A 22279-nucleotide genomic window follows, 5' to 3' on the forward strand; every position below is an offset into this window, starting at 1 on the left:
AACGCTCGTACACTTATTCGGACCCTCTTGCATGATGGAAGATATGTTAATATGGTGTTTATTTGCCATTTCTCATGCATAAGGGTTTAAACACTCGCACACTTATTTGGACGCTCTTGCATGATGGCAGATATGTAATTATGGTGTTTATTTGCCATTTCTCATGCATTAGGGTTTAAACACTCGGACACTTAGTCGGACCCTCTTGCATGTTGGCAGATATGTAATTATGGTGTTTATTTGCCATTTCTCATCCATTAGGGTTTAAACACGCGGACACTTATTCCGACCCTCTTGCATGATGACAGATATGTAATTATGGTATTTACTTGCCATTTCTCATGCTTTAGGGTATAAATACTCGGACAATTATTCTGACCCACTTGGATGTTGGCAGATATGAAATTATGGTGTTTACTTGCCATTTCTCATGCATTATGACTTAAACACTCGGACACTTATACGGACCCACTTGCATGATGGTAGATATGTAATTATGGTGTTTATTTGACGTTTGCCATGCATTAGGGTATAAACACTCGGACACTTATTCAGACCCTCTTGTATGATGGCAGATATGTAATTATGGTGTTTACTTGCCATTTCTCATGCGTTAGGGTTTAAACACTCGGACACTTATTTGGATCCTCTTGCATGATGGCAGATATGTAATTATGTTGTTTACTTGCCATTTCTCATGCATTAGGGCTTAAACACTCGGACACTTATTCGGACCCTCTTGCATGATGGCAGATATGTAATTATGGTGTTTATTTGCCGTTTCTCATGCATTAGGGTTTAAACACTCGGACACTTATTCGGACCCTCCTGCATGTTGGCAGATATACAATTATGGTGTTTATTTGCCATTTCTCATGGATGAGGGTTTAAACACTTGGATACTTATTCGGACCCTCTGGCATGATGGCTGATATGTAATTATGGTGTTCATTTTCCATTTTCCCATGCATTACGGTTTAAACACTCGGACACTTATTCGGACCCTCTTGCATGATGGTTAATATGTAGTTATGGTGTTTACTTGGCATTTCCCATGCATTAGGGCTGAAACCCTCGGACACTTATTCGGACCGTCTTGCATGATGGCAGATATGTAATTATGGTGTTTACTTGCCATTTCTCACACATTAGGCTTAAACACTCGTACACTTATTCGGACCCTCTTGCATCATGGCAGATATGTAATTATGGTGTTTATTTGCCATTTCTCATGCAATAGGGTTTAAACACTCGGACACTTATTCGGACCCTCTTGCATGATGGCAGATATGTAATATGGTGTTTACTTGCCATTTCTCATGCATTAGGGCTTAAACACTCATACACTTATTCGGACCCTCTTGCATGATGGTAGATATGTAATTACGGTGTTTATTTACCATTTCTCTAGCATTAGGGTTTAAACATTCGGACACTTATTCGGACCCTCTTGCATGTTGGCAGATATGTAATTATGGTGTTTATTTGCCATTTCTCATGCATTAGGGTTTAAACTCTCGGACACTTATTTGGACCCTCTTGCATGATGGCAGATATGTAATTATGTTGTTTACTTGCCATTCCTCATGCATTAGGGCTTAAACACTCGGACACTTATTCAGACCCTCTTGCATGATGGCAGATATGTAATTATGGTGTTTATTTGCCATTTCTCACGCATTAGGGTTTAAACACTCGGACGCTTATTCAGACCCTCTTGAATGTTGATAGATATGTTATTATGGTGTTTATTTGCCATTTCTCATGCATTCGGGTTTAAACACTCGGACACTTATTCGGACACTCTTGCATGATGGCATATATGTAATTATGGTGTTTATTTGCCATTTCCCATGCATTACGGTTTAATCACTCGGACACTTATTCGGCCCCTCTTTCGTGATGGCAGATATGTAATTATGCTATTCACATCCCATTTCCCAGGCATTAGGGCTTAAACACTCAGACACATATTCGGACCCTCTTGCATTATGGCAGATATGTAATTATGGTGTTTCCTTGCCATTTCTCATGCATTAGGGCTTAAACCCTCGTACACTTATTTGGACCCTCTTGCATGATGGCAGATATGTAATTATGGTGTTTATTTGCCATTTCACATGCATTAGGGTTTAAAACAGTCGGACACTTATTCGAACCCTCTTGCATGTTGGCAAATATGTAATTATGGTGTTTATTTGCCATTTCTCATGCATTAGGGCTTAAACACTCGGACACTTATTTGGACCCTCTTGCATGATGGCAGATATGTAATTATGGTGTTTATTTGCCATTTCTCATGCATTAGGGTTTAAACACTCGGACACTTATTCGGACCCTCTTGCATGTTGGCAGATATGTAATTATGGTGTTTATTTTCCATTTCTCATGCATTACGGTTTAAACACTCGGACATTTATTTTGACCCACCTGCATGATGGCAGATATGTAATTATGGTGTTTACTTGTCATTTCTCATGCATTAGGGTTTAAACACTCGGACAGTTATTTGGACCCTCTTGCCTGATGGCAGATATGTAATTATGGTGTTTACTTGCCATTTCTCATCCATTAGGTTTTAAACATTCGGACACTTATTCCGGCCCTCTTGCACGATGGCAGATATGCAATTATGGTATTTACTTGCCATTTCTCATGCATTAGGGTTTAAACACTCGGACACTTATTCGGACCCTTTTGCATGATGGCAGATATGTAATTATGGTGTTTATTTGCCATTTCTCTTGCATTAGGGTATAAATACTCGGACACTTCTTCGGATGCTCTTGCATGATGGCAGATATGTAATTATGGTGTTTATTTGCCATTTCTCTAGCATTAGGGTTTAAACACTCGGACACTTATTCGGACCGTCTTGCATGTTGGCAGATATGTAATTATGGTGTTTATTTGCCATTTCTCATGCATTAGGCTTTAAACTCTCGGACACTTATTTAGACCCTCTTGCATGATGGCAGATATGTAATTATGGTGTTTATTTGCCATTTCTCATGCATTAGGGTTTAAACACTCGGACACTTATTCAGACCCTCTTGAATGTTGGTAGATATGTAATTATGGTGTTTATTTGCCATTTCTCGTGCATTCGGGTTTAAACACTCGGACACTTATTCGGACACACTTGCATGATGGCATATATGTAATTATGGTGTTTATTTGCCAGTTCCCATGCATTACGGTTTAATCACTCGGACACTTATTCGGACCCTCTTGCGTGATGGCAGATATGTAATTATGCTATTTACTTGCCATTTCCCATGCATTAGGACTTAAACACTCGGACACATATTCGGACCCTCTTGCATTATGGCAGATATGTAATTATGGTGTTTCCTTGCCATTTCTCAAGCATTAGGGCTTAAACCCTCGTACACTTATTTGGACCCTCTTGCACGATGGCAGATAAGTAATTATGGTGTTTATTTGCCATTTCTCAAGCATTAGTGTTTAAAACGGTCGGACACTTATTCGAACCCTCTTGCATGTTGGCAAATATGTAATTATGGTGTTTATTTGCCATTTCTCATGCATTAGGGCTTAAACACTCGGACACTTATTCGGACCCTCTTCCGTGATGGCAGATATGTAATTATGGTGTTTATTTGCCATTTCTCATGCATTAGGGTTTAAACACTCGGTCACTTATTCGGACCCTCTTGCATGTTGGCAGATATGTAATTATGGTGTTTATTTTCCATTTCTCATGCATTAGGGTTTAAACACACGGACATTTATTTTGACCCACCTGCATGATGGCAGATATGTAATTATGGTGTTTACTTGTCATTTCTCATGCATTAGGGTTTAAACACTCGGACACTTATTTGGACCCTCTTGCCTGATGGCAGATATGTAATTATGGTGTTTACTTGCCATTTCTCATCCATTAGGTTTTAAACATTCGGACACTTATTCCGGCCCTCTTGCACGATGGCAGATATGCAATTATGGTATTTACTTGCCATTTCTCATGCATTAGGGTTTAAACACTCGGACACTTATTCGGACCCTTTTGCATGATGGCAGATATGTAATTATGGTGTTTATTTGCCATTTCTCTTGCATTAGGGTATAAATACTCGGACACTTCTTCGGATGCTCTTGCATGATGGCAGATATGTAATTATGGTGTTTATTTGCCATTTCTCTAGCATTAGGGTTTAAACACTCGGACACTTATTCGGACCGTCTTGCATGTTGGCAGATATGTAATTATGGTGTTTATTTGCCATTTCTCATGCATTAGGCTTTAAACTCTCGGACACTTATTTGGACCCTCTTGCATGATGGCAGATATGCAATTATGTTGTTTACTTGCCATTCCTCATGCATTAGGGCTTAAACACTCGGGCACTTATTTAGACCCTCTTGCATGATGGCAGATATGTAATTATGGTGTTTATTTGCCATTTCTCATGCATTAGGGTTTAAACACTCGGACACTTATTCAGACCCTCTTGAATGTTGGTAGATATGTAATTATGGTGTTTATTTGCCATTTCTCGTGCATTCGGGTTTAAACACTCGGACACTTATTCGGACACACTTGCATGATGGCATATATGTAATTATGGTGTTTATTTGCCAGTTCCCATGCATTACGGTTTAATCACTCGGACACTTATTCGGACCCTCTTGTGTGATGGCAGATATGTAATTGTGCTATTTACTTGCCATTTCCCATGCATTAGGGCTTAAACACTCAGACACATATTCGGACCCTCTTGCATTATGGCAGATATGTAATTATGGTGTTTCCTTGCCATTTCTCAAGCATTAGGGCTTAAACCCTCGTACACTTATTTGGACCCTCTTGCACGATGGCAGATAAGTAATTATGGTGTTTATTTGCCATTTCTCATGCATTAGTGTTTAAAACGGTCGGACACTTATTCGAACCCTCTTGCATGTTGGCAAATATGTAATTATGGTGTTTATTTGCCATTTCTCATGCATTAGGGCTTAAACACTCGGACACTTATTCGGACCCTCTTCCGTGATGGCTGATATGTAATTATGGTGTTTATTTGCCATTTCTCATGCATTAGGGTTTAAACACTCGGTCACTTATTCGGACCCTCTTGCATGTTGGCAGATATGTAATTATGGTGTTTATTTTCCATTTCTCATGCATTAGGGTTTAAACACTCGGACATTTATTCAGACCCAACTGCATGATGGCAGATATGTAATTATGGTGTTTACTTCCCATTTCTCATGCATTAGGGTTTAAACACTCGGATACTTATTCGGACCCTCTTGCCTGATGGCAGATATGTAATTATGGTGTTTACTTCCCATTTCTCATCCATTAGGTTTTAAACATTCGGACACTTATTCCGGCCCTCTTGCATGATGGCAGATATGCAATTATGGTATTTACTTGCCATTTCTCATGCATTAGGGTTTAAACACTCGGACACTTATTCGGACCCTTTTGCATGATGACAGATATGTAATTATGGTGTTTATTTGCCATTTCTCTTGCATTAGGGTATAAATACTCGGACACTTATTCGGATCCTCTTGCATGATGGCAGATATGTAATTGTGATGTTTATTTTCCATTTCTAATGCATTAGGGTTTAAACACTCGGACACTTATTCGGACCCTCTTGAATGTTGGCAGATTTGTAATTATGGTGTTTATTTGCCATTTCTCATGCATTAGGGTTTAAACACTCGGACACTTATTCAGACACTCTTGCATGATGGCATATATGTAATTTTGGTGTTTATCTGCCATTTCTCATGCATTAGGGTTTAAATACTCGGACACATATTCGGATCCTCTTGCATGATGGCAGATATGTAATTGTGATGTTTATTTGCCATTTCTCATGCATTAGGGTTTAAAACTCGGAAACTTATTCGGACCCTCTTGAATGTTGGCAGATATGTAATTATGGTGTTGATTTGCCATTTCTCATGCATTAGGGTTTAAACACTCGGACACTTATTCGGACACTCTTGCATGATGGCATATATGTAATTTTGGTGTTTATCTGCCATTTCTCATGCATTAGGGTTTAAATACTCGGACACATATTCGGACCCTCTTGTATGATGGCAAGTTTGTAATTATGGTGTTTACTTGTCATTTCTAATGCATTAGGGTTTAAACATTCAGACAATTATAACGACCCTCTTGCATGAGGACAGATATGTAATTATGGTGTTTGCTTGCCATTTCTCATGCATTACGGTTTAAACACTCAGACACTTATTCGGACCCTCTTACATGATGGCGGATATGTAATTATGGTGTTTACTTCCCATTTCTCATGCATTAGGGCTTAAACACTCGGACACTTATTCATACCCCCTTGCATGATGGCAGATATGTAATTATGGTGGTTATTTGCCATTTCTCGTGCATTAGGGTTTAAACACTCGGACACTTATTCGGACCCCCTTACATGATGGTAGATATGTAATTATGGTGTTTACTTGCCATTTCTCATGCATTAGGGTTTAGACACTAGGACACTTATTCGGACCCTCTTGCATGAGGGCAGATATGTAATTATGGTGTTTGCTTGCCATTTCTCATGCATTAGGGTTTAAACACTCGGACACTTATTCGGATCCGCTTACATGATGGCAGATATGTAATTATGGTGTTTACTTGCCATTTCTCATGCATTAGGGCTCAAACAGTCGGACACTTATTCGTACCCCCATGCATGATGGCAGATATGTAATTATGGTGTTTATTTGCCATTTCTCATGCATTAGGGTTTAAACACTCAGACACTTATTCGGACCCTCTTCCATGTCGGCAAATATGTAATTATGGTGTTTATTTTCCATTTCTCATGCATTGGGGCTTAAACACTCAGACACTTATTCAGACCCTCTTGCATGATGGCTGATATGTAATTATGGCGTTTATTTTCCATTTTCCCATGCATTACGGTTTAAACACTCGGACACTTATTCGGACCCTCTTGCACGATGGCTGATATGTAGTTATGGTGTTTACTTGCCATTTCCCATGCATTAGGGCTGAAACACTCGAACAGTTATTCGGACCCTCTTGCATGATGGCAGATATGTAATATGGTGTTTACTTGCCATTTCTCATGCATTAGGGCTTAAACACTCGTACACTTATTCGGACCCTCTTGCATGATGGCAGATATGTAATTATGCTGTTTATTTGCCATTTCTCTCGCATTAGGGTTTAAACACTCAGACACTTATTCGGACCCTCTTGCATGATGGTTGATATGTAATTATGGTGTTTATTTGCCATTTCTCATGCATTAGGGTTTAAACACTCGGACACTTATTCGGACCCTCTTGCATGTTGGCAAATATGTAATTGTAGTGTTTACTTTCCATTTCTCATCCGTTAGGTTTTAAACACCCGGACACTTATTCTGACCCTCTTGCATGATGGCAGATATGTAATTATGGTATTTACATGCCATTTCTCATGCATTAGGGTTTAAACACTCGGACACTTATTCGGACCCTCTTGCAGGATGGCAGATATGTAATTATGGTGTTTATTTGCCATTTCATTTGCATTAGGGTATAAATACTCGGACACTTATTCAGACCCTCTTGCATGTTGGCAGATATGTAATTATGGTGCTTACTTGCCATTTCTCATGCATTAGGACTTAAACACTCGGACACTTATTCGGACCCACTTGCATGATTGTAGATATGTAATTATGGTGTTTATTTGCCGTTTGTCATGCATTAGGGTTTGAACACTCGAACACTTATTCAGACTCTCATGCATGATGGCAGATATGTAATTATGGTGTTTACTTGCCATTTCTCATGCATTAGGGTTTAAACACTCGGACACTTATTCGGATCCGCTTACATGATGGCAGATATGTAATTATGGTGTTTACTTGCCATTTCTCATGCATTAGGGCTTAAACAGTCGGACACTTATTCGTACCCCCATGCATGATGGCAGATATGTAATTATGGTGTTTATTTGCCATTTCTCATGCATTAGGGTTTAAACACTCAGACACTTATTCGGACCCTCTTCCATGTCGGCAAATATGTAATTATGGTGTTTATTTTCCATTTCTCATGCATTGGGGCTTAAACACTGAGACACTTATTCAGACCCTCTTGCATGATGGCTGATATGTAATTATGGCGTTTATTTTCCATTTTCCCATGCATTACGGTTTAAACACTCGGACACTTATTCGGACCCTCTTGCACGACGGCATATATGTAATTATGGTGTTTACTTGCCATTTCTCATGCATTAGGGATTAAACACTCGGACACTTATTCGGACCCTTTTGAATGATGGCAGATATGTAATTATACTGTTTATTTGCCATTTCTCATGCATTTGGGTTTACACACTTGGACACATATTCGGACAATATTGCATGATGGTAGATATGTAGTTATGGTATTTACTTGCCATTTCCCACGCATTAGGGCTTAAACACTCGGACACTTGTTCGGACCCTCTTCATGATGGCAAATATGTAATTATGGTGTTTAATTGTCATTTCTCATGCATTAGGGTTTAAACACGCAGACACTTATTCAGACCCTCTTGCATGATGGCAGATATGTAATTATGGTGTTTATTTGCCATTTCTCATGCATTAGGGTTTAAACACTCGGACACTTATTCGGACCCTCTTGCATGTTGGCAGATATGTAATTATGATGTTTATATTCCATTTCTCATGCATTAGGGTTTAAACACTCGGACACTTATTCGGACCCTCTTGGATGATGGCAGATATGTAATTATGGTGTTTACTTGCCATTTCTCATGCATTAGGGTTTAAACACTCGGACACTTATTTGGACCCTCTTGCATGATGGCAGATATGTAATTAAGGTCTTTGCTTGCCATTTCTCATGCATTAGGGTTTAAACACCCGGACACTTATTCCGACCCTCTTGCATGATGGCAGATATGTAATTATTGTATTTATTTGCCATTTCTCATGCATTAGGGTTTAAACACTCGGGCACTTATTCGGACCAAATTGCATGATGGCAGATAGGTAATTATTGTGTTTATTTGCCATTTGTCTTGCATTAGGGTGTAAATACTCGGACACTTATTCAGACCCTCTTGCATGTTGGCAGATATGTAATTATGGTGTTGTAACAAGCCCGCGGGGGACCTCGCTACAGCTCGGACTCGATTTGTGTCACGGTTCTGAATCTGAACCAAAGAGCCCAAATCCGGCAAATCGTTTTGAGAAAACAGATTTTTGAAAGAAGTGCCAAACATGGACTGCTTTGCCAGATACAGAGTCGCCACCTAAATATTTTATTTTGGGAAATTTAGGAAAACCTGACTCGTTGCCAAAGGCCACGTGTCCGTCATCACCAAAGTTGCCTCGGCTCGGGAACTTGGGAACGATTGGGGTAGGTCACTTCGTGAGCACCCCCGCTCGCCGGGTCATAGACCGGCCTCTACTAACCATGATATCTATTTTTGAAAACATTGTATGTTCTTATTCCGGTTATTAGCCTAGGTTGCTATGTGATGCGCACATCATACAAGTATAGACTGAGTCGCCTGAATTGGAACAAAACATTTCATGTTTGTTTGTTTGAAAGATGGTTTGCTACTCGGAGGTAGGCTTAAAATGCAGATTTTGCCACCCTCGGGTGGGCTTATAAAAGATGGTGTTGCCACTACCTAGCGGGCTTAAAACAAACATTTGATGATTCATTCCAATCCAGATAACTCAACCTTCACCCACAGGCATTCAAGCAGTTATATCACATAAGCAATTAGCCTCATGGTAAGCATGCTATTCATGGCAGTCACTCACACGCATGCAAGGATGCTAAAGCATAAAACTTACCGGGTACTCCAAGCCAAAATAGAAACTACATTAGAAATCATGCATGATTCCAAGTATACAAAAATGCCTAATGCAACACATGCAAAATGCAACTATAGCAGGCTCGGCTATTCTAAGATGGCATATGGAATGCTACAGCTAACATGTATTCAACTTGGAATTGAAATACAAATGCAGTTAGTATGATGCGCCGAGCCCGGTGCATGCAAAACAGATGAATGAATGCAAACATGCTATCATACTGTATGCTAATTGAAATATGCCCTAATCTAACCATCATAAGCAGGTAAATAAAAGGGAGAAAGACGTGGGGTTGGAAGGCACACAACACACACACGCAAACTTATTACAGTTGTGCCCTCGCGCAGAGGGTCCGAATAAATAATACAGTTCCGAATAAAAGAATATTACAGTCCAAATATTACAGTCCGAATAATATACAAATTCCTAATTAATTAACAAATTAACTAAGAAAATGAATAAAACTGGCATGCAAGCCAGGGACTGCCTTGCTTCTGATGGATGATGCATGTCCGGGTTGTCTTGCGCGGAAATCCACCGGGATGCCCCAATTAGCCTCTGTTTAGCAGTTATTCTTGAAACGCGTGCCAAGTCCCGAAAAGTTGCTGATTCTTCATTTTGCTGCAACAGAGAGCAGAAAGGGGCATAGCAATGTATTTTCACAAATATATGCATGCCTCGATCCTCATGCCACCAATCACGCATTCCGAGGCATGATGGCCGAGGAGTCGAATTGCATAACTCGATATAGAATGAATGCACGTATAAACACAACAAGGACCTAACTCCATCATGGATGATCCGGAGTGTCGGTGACTAGGGAATTGAGACACGTTCCGTCACTCGGAGTACGAAACGCACCTCGTTTCCCGTGTCCGGGCTAACTCCTATCCCGAACACGATGCAATATGCATGATATGCATGAAATGCGACTAAGACACAATCCTAACATACACAATGCTATGAAAATGAGATGCCTCGAAATGCGTGCACATGGGCACGCAAACCGAGAAAATGACAGAATGCGATTTAAGATACAACCTAGTATGCACTATGCTGTAAAAATGAGATGCCTCGAAATGCGTGCACACGGGCATGCAAACTGAGAAAATGACAGAATGCGATCTAAGATACAACCTAGTATGCACTATGCTGTAAAAATGAGATGCCTCTAAATGCGTGCACACGGGCACGCAAACTGATAAAATGACAGACGCAATGTAAATGACATGGAAATATGATATGGGCTTACACTAACATGAGAGAGCCTCAGCCACACTCACATAAGAGGCCGATGGATGAAAATGAAGTGCCTCGAAATGCGTGCACACGGGCACGCAAACCGAGGCAATGGATATGCAAACATGTTAATGGATTTTCAGCAATGAAATGTGGGGTAAAACAGCCCCGAAATGAGGCGAAAACACACCCGATGCATGGGATCTCTCCCGAAATGCAAAATTAGTCACATAGAATGAACTACAGCTATACAAAGCATGCATAATTGGTACATGGAATGAAAATACAGAAGCAAGAAAGCCCCAAAATAAGTATTTTTCCAGTACAAATCATGGCCAAACAGCAAGCAAAGATAGGCCAACAATGGCATGCAAAAATGGCCCTAAACTTGAGATTATGAAGCAACTCACAGCTGCTAACTCCAAATAGGTTAGGGCCCTTCAACAACATTGAAGAGGGGCCCAAAATAAGCACATTTACAGAACTGTAAAAACCTCAAAAACAAACATAGGTATGGCTAAGCTCTTATGCAAGAAAATGGGCCACAAGGTGGCCAAAGAAGCAAGTGGTATATGCAAAGCCCAAACTGAAAAATTTCCTTCTACAACATTGAAGAGGGACCAAAAATATGCATATTTACAGAACTGTAAAATGACGAAAACAGTATACAAACATGCTAGAAATGCAATGCAAAATGAGGCTCAAAAGTGGCTATAACACAAAGTCTACAAAATATTCCACAAATGGCCAAAGACCCTTAATGAAACATGGAGAATGGGCCAAAATAAGACTATTTTTAGTACTGTAAAAAGGCCAAAAACCGAAGCATAATAGGCTGCCAAAGCATGCAAAAATGGGGACCAAAAGAGAATATAAAGGCAAGTATAGCACGGAGGTCCCAAACAGTGTTGATCCCTTCTTCAATGTTGAAGAGGAGCTCAAAATAAACCTGTTTTTAGTTCTGTAAAACGCCCAAAAATCGAAGCATAATGGGCTTCCAAAGCTTGTAAGAAAAGGGGACCAAGGAGGGATATAACATGAAGTAGCATATGGAGGTCCCAAACCATGAAAGGCCCTTAATAGAACATGAAGAATGGACCAAAATAAGACTATTTTTAGTACTATAAAAAGACTAAAAACCGAAGCACAATAGGCTGCCAAAGCATGCAAGAAAATAGCATTTAAGGAAGATATTGAAGCAAGTGCAAGATGGGGGGCTCAAACAGGGTTGAGCCCTTAAGAAAAAGTGGAAAAGAGCTCAAAAGAAGGCCACTTTCAGTTATGGCCGGAGCTCAAATCAAAAAGCATATATGGCTAAGAAATGATACCAAAAATAAACTCAAAAATGGGGGAAATGGCAACTCACCCTTGTAGACCACTCTTTGGTTGCTTCTTGGGCCAAGTTGCAGCACCTTTTGCCTCTGAGAAACCCTCCTTGATGCTGGAAATGGAGTGGTGGTGATGGTGTTTGGTGGTAGTGAGGAAAAGGGGATGAAACTTGGGTGTTTTTGGGTAGAAAATTAGATAAGGAGAGGGGATATAATGCAAGAGGCTCAAAGGATTTTTTCCTAACCCCTAATACAAATGCTTGCAGCTGGTTATAAGGAACAAAAAGAGGGTGTAAAGGTGGGGAAAAGGTGGGGGAAAAGGAGGTAAGTTTTCCCCCAAAAAATATCCCCCGGATTGAGATCTTTTCTGGGGGATACAGCTATACAGCTGTAAAGTGTGTTTTGTGAGGAACATGGCCGGCTGGTTTTTGGACTTGCAGGTCGCCGGCCAGCCACCCCCCCTGGCCGGCCGGCTAGGGGTCAAAAGGGTCAACTTCCTTTAGTGGCCGGCCACCACAAAAAGATGGCCTCCCAAGTCCCCTCATCACAACCCTGTGGTTCGAATTTGGAAACTCTAAAACAGGAGGGAGAACAAGCCATTTTTAGGAGGGGTTCAAAAGGTTCAATTGGATTTTCTGGCCGGCCATGAACTTTTAGGGTCCTCCCATGTGTGTACAACACAAATATGTGGTTCAAAGATCAAGAAAGTGGCCCATGGGTGTTCAACATTGGCTCGGAAGGAGGGGTTCAAAAGGGTCATGAAACATTAGTGGCCGGCCACTAACTTTTAGGGTCCTCCCATGTGTGTACATCACAAATATGTGGTTTAAAGTTCAAGAAAGTGGCCCAAGGGTGTTCAACACTAGCTCGGAAGTGAGAAAAACGGGCGTCGGAGGGCGCCGGAGGAGCAAAAACTGGTTGTTGAAACAATTGCTGGCCTCCCACCTTTCAGTGACCTTCCCGGTGATGAAACAGAGGTACCTGCCAAAAATGAACAAAAACCGATGCAAAACGAATGCTCGGGGGCCAAAACGCGCAATTCGGGGTCCCGAAAACGGGCTGTTAAGCATCGAAAGTGGCATTCGGCCACGAAGTGGGTTTCTCAGACCCCAGTGTCCCTCAAAAGGGAGTAGAAAGGAAGTATGCCAAAACTCAGAACAAACGGAGATGGTTAGGCCGTCCCGAACCGAGGCACATGGCCAACGGTCCCGAAAAATCGGAAACCGGACTCCGAAATGGGCAAAATGGCCTGCGGCCACAAAATGTAGCCCACGGCCACTAAGAGATGGTCTACGGGACCTCTCCCTCCCCTCAGGAAAAGAAACAGAGAAAACCGAGTCTGGTTCGCAAACCGAGGCGAGGCACAAAAAAGGGTTCGGAAGTCCGGAGGCAGGGCTCACGGCCGCGACTCTGAAACTTCTGAACGAGCGCATTATGCAACATCCCCAAGCGCTCAATCGGTGACGTCTGAGTCTTAAGGTCGGTCAAAAATGGGGTGTCTACAGTTGCCCCTCTTTGACAAAACTCGAAAGTCATAAGTGACGGGAGTGAATGTCAAAGCCCAGAGACGACCCATTTTTGATAAGGCCGAAGACTTAGACAAACGTATAAGATAAACAGAGATGTGCCCGCAGGCATGCCCGCAGGCGAGGGGGCAAAATTCAAAACGATATGCACAGAGCCAGAAGTAATTCGATGATCATGCAAATGCAGCAAGCTGTAATGAAGCAAGTATTCGCAAATAGATGTAACAGTTTTAAGCAAGAATGCAAAGCAACAACTACAATTTATGCAGTTAAGAATGCGGAGAATTGTTCAATTCTCGTCGCGTCTCACACGGTGAAGATACGATACCTGCGCGATTCGTCTGGTCGCACCAGCCTCAAATGAGCCGTACATAAAATATCGTGCATGTAAAAGAGAGAAATTCAGCAAGCACAATATGCTAACAACATATATTCAACGTGATTCTGAAAGTTCGACACACGCAGTGTCGACAAGTGAATGCATCGCGATGCGAGAAAGGAACGTGAGTGACAAAGCATGTTCAAGTGCAGAGGTATGGTAATATCAAGAAAAGTGCACAATAATGCATGTATGCTCATGAGGATGCAAGTTATGTGCATGATAGTGCAGAACGAGCATAAATCATGGTGCCCGTTTGTTACGAAATGACGAGCAAGGAAACGCGTGTTTCGGCGAAGGCGACTTCGATGACGGCCTTCGATTCAATTTCCTGGAAAGACTACAACATATTCAAAAGGATACATCTTGATTTTGATGAATAATGATGAGACACATGTCAGAACTTGAAGCTGAAGTTCCGGCGGAGCAATTTCGCGACCGGAAGTGTACTTTTCTTGAACTTTTTCAGGTCCCGGGAACTCCAATCTTCCTCAAAATTTGCAGGCAGCTAGGTGAGCCTGTGAGGGACATGGCCGGCTAGTTTTATGAGGGATGAGAGTTGGCCGGCTGGTTTTACAAAAAGAGAATGGCTGGCCGGCCGATTTTCCAAAAAGGAAATGGCTGGCCGGTTGGAAAAGGTGGCCGGCCGGCCATATGCCCAAATCCGAGGGCATTTTGGTCCTTTCACGTCCTTTCTTTATGCTCCATCATCCCAAGACTTTGAGCCTATAAATGCAGCCGAGATCTTCTCTTCTCTTGCCTCCTACACCACTTTCTTCTCCAGATCTGAGTTCCATATGCGTTTTCCAACGCCCCACGCAAGTTGTTTTCGCAAAAATATTCAGTTTCAAGCACTTTGTACTGATTAAATTTTGGTTTCGGAGCTTCTTTTCTCATTTTCGCCACTTGAGGTAAGTTTGTCTCAATATTTGGAAGATTTTCTCGGGAGTTGACTTTTGTTGACTTTTTCATTTCCCGAGAGTTGACTTTTGTTGACGTTTTCCAATTTTGGCTCATTTTTGCTCATTTTTGCTCCTTTTGCAGATTTTCTGAAAATGGCGGGTCATTCTCCTCATGGTGGAGGCTTTCCGGGTACCGGGGACGATTTTGATCCCATGACTTTGCCCCCGAGGGTCCGACCTTTTATTCCCGGGAGGTACGCTCCACCAGCACATTTCCTTCCTCGTGCCGTTTTCCGTCATTTCACTGATTTTGATGAGCAAGCACATGGGGATCTGCTTCTCCGAGAGCCAGAGCATCACCTCTCCCATGAGGCTCGAGAGGTATTTACTTCATTTTCTGCATTTTTCGTACATTTCGTGCCTTTGCCATGCTTGAACACACAGTTTAGCTTATGACATAGTACTTTATTTGCATCCTGAATATGTAGCTTGAACACTTGAATTTCTGAACACTCGGCTCATTAATTGATTGCGAACGCACGGCACACATTAGTTAAGAAATGAACACACGGCTCACACTCTGATTTGTCGAACACACAGCCCGAATTAAAATGGTGAACATATAGCACTCACTGAGTTAGAGTAGAACGCACAGCCCAAACTCCGATTTTTTGAACACGCAGCCCAGATTGATAGTGAACACGCAGCCCACACTAATTGAGAGTTGAACACGCAGCCCAAACTCCGATTTTCTGAACACGCATCCCAGATTGATAGTGAACACGCAGCCCACACTAATTGAGAGTTGAACACGCAGCCCAAACTTTAATTTCCTGAACACGCAGCCCAGATTGATAGTGAACACGCAGCCCACACTAGTTGAAAGTTGAACATGCAGCCCAAACTAATTTCCTGAACACGCAGCCGAGATTGATAGCGAACACGCAGCCCACACTAGTTGAAAGTTGAACACGCAGCCCAAACTTAAATTTCCTGAACACGCAGCCCAGATTGATAGTGAACACGCAGCCCAAACTCTGATTTTCTGAACACGCAGCCCAGATTGATAGTTAACACGCAGCCGACACTAATTGAAAGTTGAACACGCAACCCAAACTTAAATTTCCTGAACACGCAGCCCAGATTGATAGTGAACACGCAGCCCACACTTATTGAGAGTTGAACACGCAGCCCAGACTTTAATTTCCTGAACACGCAGCCCAGATTGATAGTGAACACGCAGCCCACACTGATTGAAAGTTGAACACGCAGCCCAAACTTTAATTTCCTGAACACGCAGCCCAGATTGATAGTGAACACGCAGCCCACACTAATTGAAAGTTGAACACGCAGCCCAAACTTAAATTTCCTGAACACACAGCCCAGATTGATAATGAACACGCAGCCCACACTAATTGAGAGTTGAACACGCAACCCAGACTTTAATTTCCTGAACACGCAGCCCAGATTGATAGTGAACACGCAGCCCACACTGATTGAAAGTTGAACACGCAGCCCAAACTTTAATTTCCTGAACACGCAGCCCAGATTGATAGTGAACACGCAGCCCATTCATTTCATTGGCACACAGCTCATTCATTTCATTGGCACACAACTCATTCATTTTATACTGACACATGTATTCATTCTGAATGCAGGTTGGTTCTCGCAGTGTACGGGGGTATGGCTCTACCACCGCGCGGGATTGGTACGTTGAGCTCCCGGAGGCTGTCCGGGATTTAGTAGACTTGGCAGGGTTCGGGGCCTTCTGCATTGGATTGTCACGTTGTCCTGCCAGGAGGACACTGATGGCGGCCCTGGTGGAGAGATGGTGGGACACCACCAACTCCTTTCATTTCTCTACCACTGGGGACATGACTATGACCCCTCTGGATTTTGCGGTATTGACCGGCCTGGACATAGGAGGTTGGTCCATTCCCTATGACGAGGACATGGGCGAGTGGGAGGTCGCTTGGATATATCTACTGGGAGCTCGCCCGCCAGTCGACAGAGTCTTCGGGAGAGTTCGATATTCTTGGTTCTCTTCTCACTTCCGGCGGGCGGAGATGGAGCCCGAGACTCCTGAGGAGACAGAGCAGTATGCCCGTGGTTTCCTTATGTTCCTCTTCGGGACTACTCTGTTCACCGATAGAGGGAACACTGTTGGGCTCTATCTGTTGAGCGCTCTGGTTGACCTATCACAGGTCAGTCGATACGACTGGGGTGGCGCCGGCCTGGCTACCCTTTACTACTATATGAGCGCGACCTCCCGCGGGCGGGGAGACTTACTTGGCGGTTATTGGAGAGCCTGGGAGGTACTTTTCTGTCCCCTTGATTTACATTTCTGCTCTTCATTACTTGTACATTGCACACACAGCGCACTTTACAGTCTGTATTTTGCTCTCAGCACTTTGTACTTACATTCTGCACTGCTTTTCTCAGCTATGGGTCTACGTATACTTCCCAGTATTAGCCCCAGAGTTGGAGGTGGCAGGGCCCCCCATGACCCCATATTCACTGGTGTTCGAGGGCACGCACCGGCCGAGACCCCGAGTGACTCTCATTTATCTGCGACCGTATTTTGACACTGTGCGCCCGTCGGAGGTACTTCAGAACCCTCTGTTCTTCCCATTTTTATCTCTGATTTGCCCTGCACGTTCCTGATTTCTGATTGGTTTATTCACTTGTTATCCGCAGATTACATGGCAGCCTTGGGCACCCTTGGGCGATGGTCTCCGATTTCAGTATCCCGGAGGATCGGGCACCTCCCAGTACAGGTTCATGCTCAAAGGAGCTGTTGGTAGAGCATGGTTTCTGGGGGAATGCTTTCTGCGTTAGGTATGGGGGTATACTTCTCAGGACCCTCCCGCAGCACCCCCAGTCAGTATGCGGACTGCCGATAGGCTCTCTCACCAGGAGATAGTCGGCGGTATGCTGGGTAGTGATGCCCTGTTGCACCTCGAGGAGGGGGACTATGCCACTTACCGTCATACATATTTGATGCCTCCACTGGCGGGGGCTCGAACCCCGATGACGAGGTCTGCTGGTACGTCATCTTCGAGCCAGGCTCGGGCTCGGGCTGCAGACGCCCCTTCTACTAGTAGGGCTGGTACATCGAGAGATGGGGGTAGATCGGTTCCTCCGACTCCTCCGACTTATCCTCATCCTGGATGGCCGGACATGCCGTCCGAGTTGACGGGATGTCGTTTTGGGACTCCTTACCCGATTCCGCTAGAGCCTCCACTTCCTGACCATAGATATGTCAGGGATCCTGATTCACCACCGGTATGATTTATAGCTTTGATTTATCAGTCGGGTACTTGGACATTCATTCCTTTACTGATAGTTTTGCCTTTGTATCTGCAGCCTCCGGTTGAGTATGTGGACGAGATTCTCGGGGTGATGGCCGCACTTGAGGGCATGGTCCTTCGGAGAGAGACACACCTATCCGTTATGGGTGTGCAGGTACCGTTCATTTTTCTTGTATTTATCACACTTCTGATGACACACTGGTTTTGAGCATTCTTTTGTATTGTAGAGCACATCCGACACACACCTCACTCACATACTGTACTCGTATCTGATTTTCATATTTGAACTGATGTATTGAACTTTTCATTTTCAGATGCCTCCTGTATATGCTCAGCCGCGGGCCAGGCCACCTGGGCCTCCTTGGGGAGCTGGGCCATCTGGGCCTTTTTACGGAGCTGGGCCATCTGGGCCTTCTCAGGGAGCTGGGCCATCCAGGCCTTTCCGAGGGGCTGGGCCATCCAGGCCTTTCCGAGGAGCTGGGCCATCCAGGCCTTTTCGAGGAGGGTCCTCCCGCAGACGCAGGGCACACGTTGTAGAGGCGGAGCCCGAGGAGGAGGAGGAGAAGGTTACCGACCGCCAGTCAGAGACATCTGCTGAGGAGGGGGGCTCCGGTCTTGGTTCGGGGAACAGAGGCGAGGCTGAGGGGGATCCTGAGGACGACAGTTCCGACCTGGATGATGATGATTGTGCAGAGGTTGTCCCGTAGAAGAGGATGAGGAGTGCTTCTCATTCCCGCTCCCGAGGACATTGATGCTGCTGTTTCCTGCTTTATTTTTCTTTTTGCTAGTAGTTTGTAGCACTTTGCACATTGTTAGGCAGTTTTATTTTTTGTAAAACTTGTACCTTTGTTCGTTGTAAAACATGATGGAATGAAACAGCTTTTGAAAAGGTGTTTGTATTTTAAACTTTTAGCATCGTATCGCAATCATTTTATTTCGCACAAAAATAAAATTGAATGGGAATGTGCATTGTGTAATCACCAAGTCAGGTAGTGAACCGACGCAACAAACTAAGCAACTTAACTTACTAAGATATAACAGAACCCCAGCAAGTCTACAACTCGATAATCAAAGTACAATAACGTTGACAACGCAAATAAACAAAACTTAAACAAAGATTGCTTAAACAGAGAGCAATGACTCAAAAACGTGAAACACGTCCACTCGACAAACAACTCGATAAGCAAAACAATCAACTCGATAATCAAAACTCAACAACACAAAGCGTACTCCGGACGATCTGGGAGACGGAATGCATCCAAAATGGAGGGAAACGAAGGCTCTTGACACATCTGTTGCATGGAAATGCTCGAAACCTTCCCTCGAAGGGTAAAACAAAGCCAAGGAGATACACTGGAGCATTGCCGGCCACCTTTGGGAGCCGGCCGGCCAATTTTATGGAGAGGGGGAGCCGGCCGGCCAGTTTTGTAAAAAGCAAATGGCCGGCCAGCCAAAAAAGGTGGCCGGCCGGCCACTTATTCCTGCAGCCACCTAGTTTTTGACACGTGTCCCCGTGAATAGTGTTTTTCCCTCTATAAAAGCCTCAACTTCGGGAACATTCATTTCATCTTAGTTTTACACAAAGATGGAGGCGTTTCTCGCGGAAAATCTCACATCTTGGATCTCTTCTCTAGATGGCTCGGAAAAGCTGAACTTCCGGGGTTTCGGTTTGAATGCACTATTCACGCTGAGCCGTACTCCGCTACATCTCCCTTTTCTCCATGTCGCGGCAAGGTTCTGGAACCCAGTGACGCACGTTTTTAGCTTCGGCGGCCAAGAGGTATGTCCCACTTTCGAACATTTTCAGGTTTTGATGGAGTCTGAATTCTCTGAAGTGATCTTGCCCCAGCTCCGTTTTGGCCATGCCCAGGCTTTAGGGCGGATGTGTGGGCTCACGGCGCATGATGCTCGATCTCTGATCTGCAGTGGGGAACTGGACATCCTCGGCTTGATCCATCGTTTTTCCGACGCCGGTGACCACAGCAATCATTATTGGCAGGGTTTCCGGCAACACGCCCTCTGCTTGTGTTTGTTGTCTCACTTTCTACTTTCCTCGGGCTTCGGCGGAGCTAGCATTCGCCTGATTGAAGTTGCCCAAGGCTTGAGAGAGGGAAAGAGCTGCATCGCTATGACCTTGGCCGAGACGCTGATGGGTTTAGATTCTGTCTATCGCCGGGAGACGACTAGGTTTGCCGGGAGTCCACTGCTGCTGCAGGTAATGTTTCCCACCCAACCTTACATATATATTTGCTCACATCACTTGACCCTCAGGCTCGGTTTTTCTCACAAAACCCTTGTCTTACTTTTCTCTCATCGTACATCTCTCTGTTCCTTATTCTCTCATTCTCCATCCCTCCCCCAGGTATGGTTAATGGACAAGTTGCAGGTTGTGGACTCTTGCCCGGCCTATTCAGCTCGAGGCTACTTCTTTCGGCAGCGCCTAGTCAATGCTCTTGATGAAAGGTGGTGGTTTGATTGGATGTGCAATTTGTCCGCAGACCGCATTGCTTGGCGTTGTCCTTGGCTCAACCTCCCGGCAATGAGCTATGGTATGTCCCGGCTGATTGGGATCCAATTGATTGGTCTAACCCACTGCGTATTTTATTTTCCGTTCCGGTTCTTGCGTCAGTTCGGTCATGATCAGACCTGCCCACCGGAGGGGATTGAGTACCCAGCCGCTTTCCCGGTTCGGGGTGCACAGCTTGCCCGATATGCCACAGCATGGAGGACTAGAGAGCTCCTGGCCCCTGCTTCCACTTTCAGTTGCACTTTGTCCGATGAGTGCTTGGATTGGCTCAACGAGGAGGCACAGGTTGGGCCTAGCTTGGCATCAGATGCTTCGTCCAGCTTTGGGAGGGGACGCAGAGATACTTGACTCAACTATGCCCCAAATTTATTGCTTATTTAGCATTTTCAAGTTTTCTTTATGAATGTAATAAAAAAGCAACCTCGATTGTATGCAAGAGCAGAAGAACTCTGTTTTGAAATCAATGAAATTGAAGGTTGTGGTACTGAAAATTTTCCGCTTTGGTCCAAAAATGGTCTTAGTCATAAAAAGATTAATTTGAACAAAGTCGACTTTTATTAAAACTTTTCAAAACTATTTTCGATGTGGATCAGAACTGGACACGCCGAAGATCTGTCACTGAGATGCACAACCCCAGATCCCTGCAACTGGAAAGTTGCCCCTAGTCTGAAGAACAATGCGGCACTGCATGGCAACGGAAAGTTGCCCCTAGTCTGAGTAACTTTGCACCGTCGCGGCAACGGAAAGTTGCCCCTAGTCTGAATAGCACTGTACCGGAGATCGCGATAAATGCTGATGGATAAAGATGACTGAGATGATCAAAATGGACAGAGTTGATTGGGGAAAAGTTTATGGCTGAACTTCAAGATGAAGTTGCCTACGTATCCCAAAGATGGGAATCAAGCCTTACGTAGTTCAAGCCGAGGTTCACTCGAGTATTTTCACTCTCCTTTTGCGCTCTAACTTTTGCCAAGGCCGCCCTTTGCGGGTTTTCAACCTTGCGAGCTCAGTTTTTATATTTTCTAATTTTTTGTGCTCTGACTTTTGCCTAGGTCGCCCTTTCGGGTTTTCGGCCTAGCGAGCCTCTCAAGGGTAATATTTCTTCAACTTGTTCATATTGATCGGTTGTGAGAACTCCAAGCCATCTAGATCCATCAGAACCACAGCTCCACCTGACCAGATAGCTTTGATGATG

General features: G+C 43.7%; 1 protein-coding gene across 1 annotated transcript; it reads left to right on the forward strand.

The window, feature by feature from the left end:
- Window positions 1–18184: 18184 nt before the first annotated feature.
- On the forward strand, window positions 18185–19440 carry LOC145818213 (uncharacterized). Its single transcript, XM_082912784.1, has 3 exons — window positions 18185–18531; window positions 18613–18711; window positions 18872–19440. The coding sequence occupies exons 1-3, from the start codon at window positions 18247–18249 to the stop codon at window positions 19262–19264; spliced, it is 777 nt and encodes a 258-aa protein (XP_082768910.1). The 5' UTR covers window positions 18185–18246; the 3' UTR covers window positions 19265–19440.
- The last annotated feature ends 2839 nt before the right edge of the window (window positions 19441–22279 follow it).

This window comes from Camellia sinensis, unplaced genomic scaffold, assembly GCF_055761805.1.
Source record: "Camellia sinensis isolate YWXY unplaced genomic scaffold, ASM5576180v1 Unanchor6, whole genome shotgun sequence".
Classification (NCBI taxonomy): domain Eukaryota; kingdom Viridiplantae; phylum Streptophyta; class Magnoliopsida; order Ericales; family Theaceae; genus Camellia; species Camellia sinensis.

Coding starts and splice junctions, on each gene's coding strand:
- LOC145818213 (XM_082912784.1), top strand. CDS start 18,247: ATGCCTCCACTGGCGGGGGCTCGAACCCCGATGACGAGGTCTGCTGGT. Junction 18,532..18,612: donor GGGATCCTGATTCACCACCG/GTATGATTTATA, acceptor TTGTATCTGCAG/CCTCCGGTTGAGTATGTGGA. Junction 18,712..18,871: donor TATCCGTTATGGGTGTGCAG/GTACCGTTCATT, acceptor TTTCATTTTCAG/ATGCCTCCTGTATATGCTCA.